This window comes from Pyrus communis, chromosome 10 (genome assembly GCF_041283825.1).
Source record: "Pyrus communis isolate YQ-2024b chromosome 10, ASM4128382v1, whole genome shotgun sequence".
NCBI classification, from domain to species: Eukaryota; Viridiplantae; Streptophyta; class Magnoliopsida; order Rosales; family Rosaceae; genus Pyrus; species Pyrus communis.
The window spans coordinates 27,696,443-27,710,379 of NC_142574.1; the positions used below are offsets into that span (position 1 = coordinate 27,696,443).

The window sequence follows — 13,937 nt, forward strand, 5'->3', positions numbered from 1 at the left end:
CTCAAACAATATGAGGAGATGATTTTTATTCTTTTGTAACGATACGTCCTAGCAATGATCTAATTATTGCAAGATCTCTAAATTTTATGTGTAAAATGTAAATCGTTGATTTTCCGAACAACTCTATGGTAGATACCATGAAAATAGTTGTTGAATTTATGTTACATACTTATTTTAAGATCTAAATTATAGTTACACTAGGTTGGTCATGTATCGATGTATAGCTTTTATGTGGCATTAAATTGTTAGAGAATGCGAACTATGCATCCTCGTGGTATGTTCCGATATATACAATAAGAAATGCTAAGGAGACTCTTCAGATACTTTTTATCACCTCATAATTTATTGTTAATTTCATGTCAATATCATAAATATTAAGCTAAAAACGTAAAAGTAACATAGAGTCTATAAAGAATTTTATTTTTGAGAGAGTCTCCTTAATATTTCTTTTATATATAATGAATGAAAATATTTTCATGTTTGAAATGGAGGGGGCATTGTGAGGATTTTGGGAATTCTTAAATCGTGTCCGTTTATTGTACATCGTGTCAGAAATCATTTTAAATATTTTTATTTAAAATTAAATATGAATAATATCTAACAAAAATTGATCACACGATTTATAATGAACGAACACAATTTGAGGATCCTACACGATTTATGTTGGCTGGTGAGGTTATAATCCAGGTCACATGACATGGTTGACTTTGGGTTAGCTTGTGGTCCACGTCACAAAGAATCAAAGACGATAATGAACTTAAGAATGCCTGCCTTCAATTCAATCTCCATCACCATTCATTTCATGGGGTCCTTGGCATACAAATCAGATAATGATAAACAACCAAAGAACATGGTTATTTGCGTCGGATCTTTTCCAAAGAATCGGATTCGGTTTAGTGATACCTTTCTTCCCGTTAATTAGTTCTTAGTTTAGCTGTGTAATTTTACTTCAATGTGAAAAATCTCAAGTTTGAATTTCCGTCGAGAAACTTAGCTTGACCCATTACTTTCAAATCAAAGATTTGGTTTAACTTGTGGCACAATAGCCGTATTTTCTTTTCTTTTTCGTCCCATGGACGGAATGGGGTAGCAAAACCTCTCTACGTTTACTAAAGCATGAGTATTGAAATTATCCTATTTCTTGACTCCTCTGCGTTTACTATCACATAGAATCATAAAAGCGTGGGATTTACATTCAAGTCCCATAATGAAATACTTAAAATTTAAAAATCAAGAATTAGATTGACTAGGTGGTACTAGTTGATCCCGAACCATGACTTTTCCGGTTCCAAGTAAACATGTTGTCAAGTCGTGGAAACAGTCTCTTTGCAAAAAAAAGAATTATGATATGATTTTTCTCAATCAAATAGCTATCCATTTGTGACCGAAAGGCTACGGATTTGAGTCGTGTAAACAGTCTGTATGCAAAAAGAAAAAGGAAAAAAAAGGATAAAACTGCACAAACTCTCGCAAAGTGAGAAACTTTGTTGGTTTGGGGTCCCCCTTTTAAAGGGCAATCCATTAACCAGAGAGACAACTGAATTTCTATAAACAAGTACAAAAGAATGGAGACAAGTGTATGGTGCCGTTCCGTACAAAAATATATATAACTCAACCAAAAATTACAGGTTTTTATTAAATAAGATGGACGAAAAATAATTAAATCGTTTACCTATTGCTCAAGGGGCATCCACTCTAGTTCTAAATCTATTTCTCCACACTCAACATTCTGGAGCTTCAAAGACACCTCCTGTTTTACCTTCCCGTCGACAATGTTAACAGTGCTATCGTCTATGAGTGCATTGTCGTGCGACTTCAGCCATTTCCCTATTTGCATGTTCCCAAACATTCCTGCATCCCCGAATGCCATCGCAGATGTTATCAATGGCTGAAGATCAACCTCTGCTTCTCCCATTATGTCATCAGCCGAGAACGTGTCGTGATCAAACACCTGCTGCAATGTGACAAGCAGAAGGATTTCCGTAAAATACTTCCCATGTAATACACAAAGGGTTCTGTTTAGACCAGAGGCAGAGGCTAATCTGCAATCCGTGTATACCACAATTTACAAGTGAAAAAAGGATAAAAGGAAAACCTTTCGGAAGCAATCAGATTGCATCAAAGTTTTCCTTGTCATCAACACAAATTTTGTTATGACATTTAACGTAGGAATAGCGGGAGGCAGACGTGACTGCTTCCGGTGAGTATGGAAGAATGAGAACAAGAATGGCTATTCTACCATGAACGGCTAAGCAAGTTGTAGAAACATGTAGCAACCTAGGTTTAATTTGTGTGTGTGTGTGTGTGTGTAGAGAGAGAGAGAGAGAGAGAGAGAGAGAGAGTGTGTTATCCACGTACGAGTACAAAGAGATGGCAGAGTAAAACATCACATCAAAAACAAAATGTTTGCAAAGATGAAGAGGAAAAAAGGCATAGATATGCGTACCAACTGTAAAGCTCCAAATCGCTCAGGTACAGACAGCATGAGTTCCTCATTCCAGACGGGATTCAAGTTACTCTTTATTACAGTCGTCCGAAGAGTCTACATTATCACCAACATTGTCATCATCAAATAAAGAAATGTCAGTCTCAAATGAATAAAAATTCAAATTTTCTTATTAACATATCAGTTCGCAATCTATAAATAGGCTAATACGCTTAATCAAATCTAGCCGTTCGCATGTGTCAACAACCTTGTTCTTACCCCCATGTTCTTTGTTATATGCACAAAAAAAAAAAAAAAAAAAAAAAAAAAAACAGATTCTGTAGTTTCAATACCAAGGGAAAAGAAAATTGAAGAATTATTAACCTGCTTCCCAAGAGTCAGGATGACATAAGGATCACTTGTCATCATATCTCGAATGGCTAAATTTGTGCCTCTAATCACCTTAACCTTCAATAAACCAATAAATTCTACCATGCCTTCCTGCTGCATATTCAAGAATGGAACAAAGTTATATTCCACTCTCACAACGTATATGAACGTTTACTTTAATACTCAAACTACATAATTGAAAGGCAGACATAATGCGTGACAATATTACCGATTTCTGTGAAGAATTTGAACGGAAACTATCAATAATCTTTCGAGAAAAACTATTTGATTGGAGAGTGCTCTGGAGAGAGTTCTTTCTAGAAGGACCTGAGTTAATCCGCAAGCTAGGTTTCAGAAACTCTTGAAGCTCATACTTTGACCTACATGAATAGGTGACTACTTTAAACATCTGAAAAATAACCCAACAATTGAATCTGCTCCATGGTAGATTCTAGAATTCTATATCATAACTAACCGGATGAATTTTGAACGTTCCTCATGACCGGCATCTGGTCCAGGCTTTGAAAGTCCCTCAGGAATAAAAGCCTCGTAAATTGAATTAGCAGAAGAGTTTCCTCCAACTTCTATCATTGCATCAATTTCATCATCAGACCATTCATCCAGGGTCACAGACAAAACCTGAACATTTCAAATTCATGTTGTTTAAGACAAATATATAATTGTAATAATGCACACGACTGGAGACATCACATCAGCATATAGAAAACATAAAATAATAATGAATATTGATCAATTAAGCAGCATTTGACAGATCACCGAGCAAGCCTGAAATAGTTCTACCATGCCTGTCATCCTAGAAACGAAAGAAGGAAAGCCAAAGAGAGATTTTTTTGGTAAAAGGACTGAAATAAACTTTCCCAGTTTCCTTGCATTGCAACTCAAACAACCAAGGATGAACAATCAAATGAACTTCCTTGATGAAAGCAGATTGGGATCAATCAGTTATTTCGTTCACCGAGTTACAAGTTCCCTTTTGGTCAGTGAATTTTGTATCGTTAATTTTGTTTGTTTAAATTTAGTTATATTACAATCCTGCAAACAAAACCCCAAAGTATGAGTGTCCCTAGCTAGTTTCATGTTTTCAACTGGCAAATTGTTTCCATTATAAAAATTTTAATTGGATGCATCCAGCAATCAGGAGCGGTTACCTTTGATATATGAGTACCAAGACTCCTGTGCACACCACAACATTTTAAGCATATAAAAACTCCAATGTTTGCTGACCTGCAAATGCAGTTACGAACAGGATACCTTCCAAGTCAGAAGGATATAGGATGGAAAGTAAACTGTCCTAAGAATATACATTTATTTTCAAATGTCCTGAAACATGTGTATCCGAATTTGGGATGTCAACTAATAGCTTTACACAACACCCTCATCATTAAGCTCTCAAGCTTACGTACGAAACAAGCATGTCTCAAATTGACTTGGTACCATACAAAAACCGATGCAAAGTTGTATCAATGGGAAAAAACTTACGCCCATTTAGGATCAGGAGCACCACAATCAGCACAATTGCGATTATCTTTTTGCACCAATAAATCTTTTAATCTTCTTTTACCTGCATTGAGACTTGCATGTCATTCAGCTTCTAGATTAAAGTAAAAAGCAAAAAGACACTCTTTTTTTATGCCAAACATGTACAGATTTAGGTCAATAAACCACAGTAAGAAAAGTTGTACAGTCCAGTGACTAGTACACAAACAACGGAAAGTCCCTTCCTTAACCCGAATATTATATGTAATTATGGTGCATAATTCATAATACCTAAAAAATCACAGTTTATAAGACCCTATTCATAATATATTTCTCTTGTTTGAATCAAGTTTTACAAGCATACCTGAGGCAGGCCTCCCAAGATCCATTGGACGGTGATTCATTGCTCCGTTAGTAAATTACGATCATGCACTGGGTGAAGCCTGTTCTTTTCAAGTAATCAGGACACAGTGACCTGAAAAAGAAAAGTAAAACAATCAACCTGAGCAAAAGCGTTCCAGAAACGAAACAACACCACCCAATTGAATGCTTCAAAGTTTGTTCTTCTTTAGCATAAAGTACCCAAACAAGCTAATCTTGTAGAGCTCAAATTAAGCAAATTCCCCCGCATATATGAGCAAAAATTAGTTTGAAACCAATGAAATTCCCAGTGCCACTGAGAATCTGCAATAATCGTTGACGGGTTTTTACCATCATTCAAAGTTGAAGGCAGTCCAGTAATCGAAACATCCACATCAAATTCATAGTAAATTAATGAACAACATACTATTTCGCTTGGCTACAAAAACTTCATAAATGGATGGAATACGTCAAATTATTTATTTTTTGTTGATTTTTTCAGGTTCCAAACGGTGAAAGCTCCAATCAAATGCAACAAAATGAAAAAAATGATTACAAGAAACAAAACCCAAATCAACAACGAATTGGTAATTAATTAATAATTATAAATGATGGGTTCATTCAAAACTGTTAGAGCATGCAATTAAAGGCGGAAACTTGGTCCAAATCAAAGGTTCCAAATCCATCTAAATCATTCACATATAACCAGAAAAAAGAAAATGACAGAAACCAATCATCCAAAAAATAAAAAACTAACCTGACAAATAAAAATATGGAGATTGAGTGAAAGATTGAGGAGAAAGATAGCAAATTTACCAGTGGATTGAAGAAATGGGAAATGCCCTTTTTAGAATGATTGATTCTTCAGAGAGAGGGAGAAAGGGAGGGAGAAAGGGAGGAGGAGGATTGTTGAAACAAGTACAACTGTGTTTTTGTTTTTATTTTTATTTTATTGTATTTTATTTTGTTTTTCTATTTGTTGAATATATTATATTAATTATTTTTAAATTGTAAGATGAGAGGAGAAGGAATGAATAATGAAATAAGGATACTCTTCAAATTCCTTTTGTGAGGATTCCAAAAATTCTTCAATCACATCCGTGCAATGAATCAATAATGGTCGAAGGAGGGATGTGAGCAGTATAAATAATTGGCTTCCCTAAAATAACCAGAACACTTGTGCTCTCTGCTGCTTCCAACTTCCAACTTGGCAGTTGGCTGGCAGTTGGGCAAATATTCATTTATTAATGTATGTTTTTGTAGAGTTATAACGTTTGATTCTTAAATAATTAATTGTTAAGGGGGAGGAACATTAGTGGGAGATTGAACCTGTGTCATGATGGATAGATATATTTTTTCTTAATTAATAGAAAAAATATATATCTCTAATTATAATTTGTCCACCTTTTTTTTTTAAGAACAATATTTATTTTGTCACTAGAATTATGATTCAGTAGTATTATTCTTCATCTAAGGTGGGGTGTTGAGCTACATGTAAATTGAAGGTAGTCATGACCCTTCAGCTCTGCCACTGCTTATAGTGGTAGGTTTCACTTTCAACTCCGGTGAATAATGAATTTAAAATCCAACAAGTGAAAAATAAACCAAAGACAAATTAATTATGTTGGCGACAAAAACAATTCACTACTTGCACACATCGATAGTATTTAGACAATTACTTCTGCAATTGGTAAGTAGTAATAAAAACGAAGTTTGTTACTTTGGTCCCAAAATAATTCAATTTCATTTTGATTCTAGGAATATTCCCCCAATGTCAATATCTAGGTTTGAATATCTAATATATTTCACTTGGTCGGTCATCCAGATCTTAAATTTTATTTTTATTTTTTGAACAATTTTTTTATTTTTTTTATTTTAAGTATTTAGGTTTGATTCATTGCCTTTCTAGAAATAGTTGTAAATGATTGACATTCTTCTAATTTAAATTTCATGAGTCATAACCAGTAATTTTCTTTTTCTTTTTTTTCTTTTTTTTTCTCCCGTTATTTAAGCAAATAAAATGTCAATGTTTAAATATTAAACCTGATTTAATCATGAATTAACATTGAAAAAGCAGCGGTGTGGAGTGTGGACACAATGCCAATTGTACATGAATTCCAACCTGACAGTTGTTCCTGTTGACAAAGTTTATAGTATATGATGTTTGCATGACATCATGACAATTTTTTTTTTTTTTTTTAACAATCAATATTACTAAGGAAAAAAACTAGGTTAGTTTTACAATGGACTATCAATAATATGGTTAAAATTCACTTTTGGCGAGAATCGAATCTAAGATCTCTTAATTACAAGTGAAGAAGAATATCACTATACCATAGTACTAAGTGTCATCATGACAATTGACACAACAAAATGTAAAGCCATGAATAAGAATCATGCCAAACATCAATCAATGGAGTCGACTAACAACTTACATAACACGAGTACACCATTAACGTAATATATCATGTCAATGATATAAAGACATATATGTTTTCATCCAGATAACATTGTATCATCGATGCAGAACGTCAAGATAGCCATGTCCCTGTATCATGTAAGATATTATCGTCATCTTGAGACAATAGAAATTTTGACAGGATAAAAAGACAACCACAAAATTTGTGAGAGATTCTTTGTGTTCCAGCGTTATATAGGGCAACAGGCACATGGGGTGAGACCGGACGAGCGAGCGGTGAGAACAAACACAGGGAGTAGGGCATTTTGCGAGCAGCCGGGCGGCCACATGGCCTGGACGTAAGGTTAAAGATGAACCACCACTCACTTGCCCAAAGAAAATAGATGATGAAATATCAGTCAACAATTAAAGCGTTTCTCTGTTTCTGTAGCTAAACAGAAAATCTCAATGGCTAATGCAATCAAAGGCTGAGGTACAACGGAAGCATTTATGCGACCGCAAGGCTTGGCCACTTTCAATTCAAGAGTGTCATTTAACAAGTAAACGACGTTAGAATCACCTAACCTCAAACGTGATTCAGGAATCGAATAAATCATCCAGAGAACGTTGACAGGACAATTGGACAGCTACAGATCATACGAAAGTAGACAACCTTTCTGATTGTTACATTTATAAATGCTTAAAATACTAAACAGCAGCAGAAGATAAAACATCAATCGACAATAAAAAGGGTTTCTCAACATGGTTCAGCCAAGATGATAGCTTGCCTTGTCTAAAGAGTAAAGATACAGATGAATGCTATTGTTGCTCAGGTTCCTTAGCTAAAGCTGATAAATGGGCAACTTACAAAGCAAAAAGAAACCGAAAATTTTACCTAGCATAAGATGCTTGAGAGCATTTCCTCGAGAAAGAGACACGAATCAGTTCTGAAACAATGCATCATCAGTAGACTTCCACATGCCATTGCTTGTTCTTTTTCAGCTGTGAAAGCTTCTCCTCCCAGCTCTCCCCTCTTTCAACCGCAACCCTCTTCAAGGTTTCTTGAATCCCAGGCATCATTCCCTTGAGCCCGCAGAAGTATATGTGGGCCCCGTTGTCCAATAGCTTAAAGATCTCGTCACTATACTCCTCGATTTTATCCTGAACATACATCTTCCCTCCTCTCTGGTTCTTCTGTTCTCTGCTAAGTGCTATGTCGTACCGGAAATTATCGGGGTAGTCCTTGAGATACTTGGTGAATTCTTCATCATATAGGAGACTATCAGTGTTGGCCACACCAAGGAATAGCCATGCAAGGCCGCCAAACTTGAATTTGGGAACAGATTCCATGAACATACGACGGAGGTAACCTCTGTACGGGGCAATACCAGTGCCAGTGGCAATCATAATGTGGGTGGCATTTGGGTTGTCTTCAGGCAAAAGCATGATCTTGCCAGCAGGCCCTGCCATGTTATAAGTTGAATTAAGTACAAGATAAGGAATGCATCTTAACTACCAGCAAGTGCCAAATCCATAAAATGAAAAGGATGGACCAATAAAAATGTCTGACAGTTCTTTAAAAATTAGGCTCTTACCTGTGATCTTAATTTTATCACCAGGTTTGGAGTTGCATAAAAAGGTGCTGCATACACCATTCTTGGAAGGATCCTCCTTTCCTGTCTCAGGATCGTAATAGACAGCACGACGAACACACAAACTAGTTGTCTTGCCATCAAAATAGTCTCCATACCTTGTGGATGCAATTGAGTAAAGGCGAACATTGTGCGGAGCCCCAGGTTTCTTTGGGTTTTCCCCCTGTCATGCCAGTAAATAAATAAGGTACTGCAATGCAGATGGATCTAATAGCATGACAGAAACATGATTTAAAACTATGCGGTTTAACTGAAGAGATAGACCAAACATCAAATGGGGATGAAAACAATTATAACATAGTCCTCTTAATTTTCAAATCATAGATGCACCAAAAATAATCTCTTAATCACGATTAGTTCAAAAAGACAACCTGAGTGAACTTTCTCAACGAATTTTCTAGGCCAAAAATCATGCAATTATTGATGAAAACATAAATACTATGCAACAAGTTATTTACCGGAGGAATGACACCATAACTTTGCCCTTCCCAGTAAGGCACATTACCACCATGATCAATCACAATATGGCAAGTCTCTCCAGGAGCATTTGGGCCGACAATCCTCTCAACAGAAAGAATGGTTGCAGTATAAGGTTCCTTAGGTTTGTATGTATTTAATGGGGGCTCATTAGCATCCTCAAGTTGTAGAGGAGCTACATTAACTTTAGGCGCACTTGCTTGTTGCACTGACATGCATAGAATGCGCTGATTTCTCAGCCGTCCCTTCTTCGTTTTGAAGTCCAAGGGTAAAATAGGAGGCCATGATTTATCATTAAAGTTAACACTTCGTGCCTGCAGCCAAATTATAAGCAGTTTCAGTGAAAAATCGACAACTATCGACGACCATTGCAGAACATCAACATCACATTTGAATTCAATAGCTAAAGCTGGTTTGTTTGTACTTTTGAAACTAAATTATTAATATACAATGCACACCAAGATTCACAACACTTCTCAAAAAGGCGAATTAGAAAAACTAAACAGTAATTTTTTTCCTATCAGCTTCATCCATGAAAAGTGCTCCTAAGGTCGAGCGGAGAACCCAAGAAATGCTATAAACCAAAGCTAAAAAACAAACAAACAAACAAACACAACTTTACGAAATTAACACCACCAAAAACAAAAATCACACCTTGAACACAGATCTTCGGAGGGAGAAATCACTTCCAAGCGGAACAGTCACAGTCAGTGAACCCTGCAAACAAAACAATCAAAACCCAATTACAAACACAGCATATCTAATCAAATATTTGCAATTTATCCAATTGGGTAATCACAAAACGACCAAAGACTCAATTTTTCTTGCATTTTCTCGGGAAACAAACAGGAATCAGAAAAGGGGTCCGGGGATTACCTGAGAGAGAGCCAAATGAGACATGATTGGATGATCGAGGGTGGTATGAATGAATTGAGAGGGCTTCTGGTGGTGTGAGGGCCGAGGAGTTAATATAGGTGATGGGGGAGTTGGATCATGCAGGAGAATCCCAAGCAGAAGAGTCGTTGAGAAAAAATGGGGAGAAAGGTGATCCTTCCGAGAGTCCCAAAGGTCGGGTTTTTGCTTTGCCTTTGGCTCCTCGGGCTCTCTCTCTCTCTCTCTCTCTCTCTCTCACTGCGATGCTTCACTCGACCTGACGACTTGAAATAATTTATTACGATGATCCGTGGCAAATTCGCATTGGCATATGGTCCACTTTTGTTTTATTACCAAGTATGCAAACTCCAAACTTTTTTTTTTTTTGGAAAAATCCTGTATTTTTCTAATACTCTTTAGATTAAACATTGGTTCTATTTTAAAATTTGATTAGGACGCCTAAACAATAGTCATTTCAGTATTTTTATATTTATTTAGATTACATGTAATTATTGTGTTTTTTTAATTTAAAATGTTAATTATTAAATTCCATATATATAGGTTGATAAATTTCTGTACGTAGTCTTTTTTTTTAGGAAGCCAGTTTCTTCTCCCACGTTTGAGCCGTATGGTTTCTTTTCTCACGTTAGAATTCTATGATCCTCATTTTTTAATTTTGAATGGACTTATCCATTTCAATTAGTGGTTGTTTTCACTATTTTATATTGATATCATGTGAGATAATTAGATGTATTCTCTATTTTCATAGGGTTGAGGCTGGTACGTTCAGATAATATATTTAAACATACCGAATACGTGCCAAAAAGATATATAAAGTAACGTACCAAATATGTTTTTTTAAATAAATATAAACGTACCAAAATAATATATAAATGTACCAAATACATATAAAAAAAATATGAACGGACCAAGAAGATATATAAATTAACGTACCAACTATGTACCAAGGACAAATATATGTTTAATCAAGAGGAAATATATGTACCAAATATGTTTTTTTCTAAAATAAATATAAACGTACCAAATACATACAAAAAAGAAAACAAACATACCAAATATTACCAATAAGATATATTAAGTAACGTATCAAATATGTACCAAGAAGAAATCAACGTTTCATGTGTAATTTGAAAGACTTTTTATTAAAATTGAATACTACAATATTTATCTACAAGATCTAAGGAGTTTTGAGATATTATCTAAGAAATTAAAAGGTATATTAAATATAATGGCAAGTCGCATTTATGTGTATTCTGAAAGACTTTTTATTGGAATTAAATTCTACAATATTTATCAACAAGATTTTAGGAGTTTTGATGTATTATCTAAGAATTAAAAGATATATTTATATAATGGCAAGTTGGGTAATTTAAATTATAAAAAAGGCTACTTCTAATCCATTTGGCACCTAAATTGTAGGAAGATGTTTAATCAAAATTCTAAAAGGCATAAATGTTTAATCTCAAAATTTTAAAACTTAGGCGTCTGTATCAAACCCCCCCCCCCCCACCTTTTTTCAGGTGGTGTTAGTAACACACTAACTTTTACTTTTCATATGCCGTTCTCCATTTTTAACTGTTAGATTGAATAAATTAAAGAAGATTAATGTATAAAAATTAATAAGAAAATGTGAGAGATAAAAATGATGTGTGAATAGTACTACCCTAAAAAATTTGGTTTCAAAAAAACTAGATCATTTTTATGAGAAAATTAGAGCATCATTCTATGAATATGATCGAATTATAGCTTCTGTTCATAAAGTAGGATAATAAGTTTAAGTTCAGGATTTGAAATTCTTCAATATACTATTGTTAAGGATACAATTAGAACTAATCAATGATGTATCTGTTTAGGATTTTACTTAGCTGTTAAGCTATGATTGTTATAGTCGGTTATTAGAATCTGTAAAGCTATTTATATTGGTTGTACACACGGCTTGTCTAATTGTATAGAAATCATTTTTCCACAACAACTTCTCTCTCTAGATTTTCTCTCTCTCTCTACCTTTAGCATTTCTCTCACAGATCTATAACTTTCTACATGGTATCTTTCGCCATAGTCCACCGACTTTGATCCCTCGCTTCCCCTTTCTTGCATTTTCTTGCATTTTCTCGCCTTCCAAACACGTCTTCTACGCCCTAATTCTCTTCAATTTCTTTCTTTCTTTCTCAATTTCTCTCTATTTCCTACAATGACGACGGCTGCGCACTCCTCTTCTCCGGCTGCTTCTTCTGGATCTCATGGCGCTGTCACCAATTCGTCAGTTCAATCGCTCTCGTCTATTACTGTTCAGAACATCACAGGTATGGTTGCGACGAAACTCAATCGTCACAACTATATCACCTGGCGTAGTCTCTTCCTCCCTGTTCTGAAACGATTCAAGCTTTTAGGGCTTGTTACTGGATCTGATGTGTGTCCTTCTCAAGTTCTGCTTGATTCCTCTGGATCTCGATCTCTAAATCCAGCGTATGAGGCTTGGTGTGAACGAGATCAAATCTTGATGATTTGGATTAATTCTACTCTATCTGAAGATCTTCTTCCCTTGACGGTTGGCTTTGATGATTCCAAATCTCTCTGGAAATCTCTCGAGCGTCGCTTCTCTGGTGCATCTCGGACGCATGTTCACAGCTTACGCTCAAAAATTCAAACTATTCAGAAAGGTGACTCCTCGATGACGGATTATCTCAATTCTCTCAAGGAAATTTCTGACAAACTTGCCGCGGCTGGGGAACCGATTTCTGAATCAGATCTTGTTGCATATACTCTTTCTGGTCTTTCTGATGAGTATGAGTCCTTTGTTGACTCTATTGAAACCCGACTTGAACCTGTCAATTCTGATGAACTACACGACATGCTTCTCAGCAAGGAAATTTCTCTTCAAAAACGCAAGACCAGACCATCCTCATCCTCTTCTCAACTTTTCATGCCTATACCGCTCACCAAGGTTTCTCTGGTTCTACCAACCACAGAGGCAACCATCGTGGTCGATTTCAGAATCGGAATAAGTTTCATCAAACTCGGAATTCTGGAGGTAATCGCAACAACTATAACCCCTCAGGAGGTATTCTTGGCCCTGTTCCATCTCCTCGATCCACATTCTCTGGTTCTCAGTCTGCCAATTACAGCTCTGGAAAATCCTTTCAGTGCCAATTGTGCCTCAAATATGGCCATGAAGCTCTCAATTGTGAGAAACTCTCTCAGTTTGCATCTCAACGATCCAATGTTGGTCCTCCATTTGGTATGACTGCTACTACTTCTCCTCCACCGAGCTATTGGCTAACTGATAGTGGTGCCTCTCACCATGTCACACCTGATCCAGCTTCTCTCAACTCTGCCATTCCATACACCGGCAGTGATCACCTGTTTGTTGGTAATGGTAAAGGTCTGTGTATTTCTCACACTGGCTCTGCTTTAATTCGAACTCAAAATGCTACCTTTAAGCTTAATGATGTGTTATTAGTTCCCAAAGCTTCACACAACTTACTGTCCGTCTACAAGTTTGTCTATGATAATTGGGCATCTCTGACCTTTGATCCATTTGGGTTCTATATTAAGGACCTAAGAACTGGGAGGATGCTCTTCCAGGGCCCCTGTGAAGGTGGTTTGTACCCTTTCTACTGGGATGCATCAAATGGCACATCTGGAGTTGCACTCTCTCCTCAGGCATTGCTCGTTCATAAAGCAGATATTCATCTGTGGCATCAGCGATTGGGACATCCATCGAGCCAAGTATTACATACTATTGTGAATAAACACCAACTACCTGTCCTTCGTTCTGTACCTCAAGGTTCTATATCTCAAGGATCTGTTTGTACTGAATGTAAATTGGGGAAGGCTTCTAAGC

The 13,937-nt window shown here is 36.0% G+C and overlaps 2 protein-coding genes across 4 annotated transcripts; both read right to left on the reverse strand.

The window, feature by feature from the left end:
* Positions 1-1,521: 1,521 nt before the first annotated feature.
* On the reverse strand, positions 1,522-5,790 carry LOC137729515 (ADP-ribosylation factor GTPase-activating protein AGD12). Of its 3 annotated transcripts, none has more exons than XM_068468478.2 (9): positions 5,489-5,790; positions 4,677-4,787; positions 4,316-4,397; positions 3,985-4,060; positions 3,291-3,454; positions 3,045-3,195; positions 2,810-2,929; positions 2,447-2,542; positions 1,522-1,954 (listed from the first exon to the last, which is right to left on the reverse strand). In XM_068468478.2, exons 2-9 carry the CDS (start codon positions 4,714-4,716, stop codon positions 1,673-1,675), a joined length of 1,011 nt encoding a protein of 336 aa, XP_068324579.1. In that variant the 5' UTR covers positions 4,717-4,787; positions 5,489-5,790; the 3' UTR covers positions 1,522-1,672. The 3 variants fall into 3 exon arrangements, with proteins under 3 accessions (XP_068324579.1, XP_088533439.1, XP_068324580.1); XM_088677313.1 differs by having other exon boundaries at positions 4,677-4,744; positions 5,489-5,617; XM_068468479.2 differs by having other exon boundaries at positions 5,430-5,569.
* Positions 5,791-7,735: 1,945 nt separating this feature from the next.
* On the reverse strand, positions 7,736-10,403 carry LOC137728733 (ferredoxin--NADP reductase, root isozyme, chloroplastic). Its single transcript, XM_068467483.2, has 5 exons — positions 10,076-10,403; positions 9,854-9,916; positions 9,181-9,513; positions 8,666-8,885; positions 7,736-8,533 (listed from the first exon to the last, which is right to left on the reverse strand). Exons 1-5 carry the CDS (start codon positions 10,097-10,099, stop codon positions 8,034-8,036), a joined length of 1,140 nt encoding a protein of 379 aa, XP_068323584.2. The 5' UTR covers positions 10,100-10,403; the 3' UTR covers positions 7,736-8,033.
* Between the last annotated feature and the right edge of the window lie 3,534 nt (positions 10,404-13,937).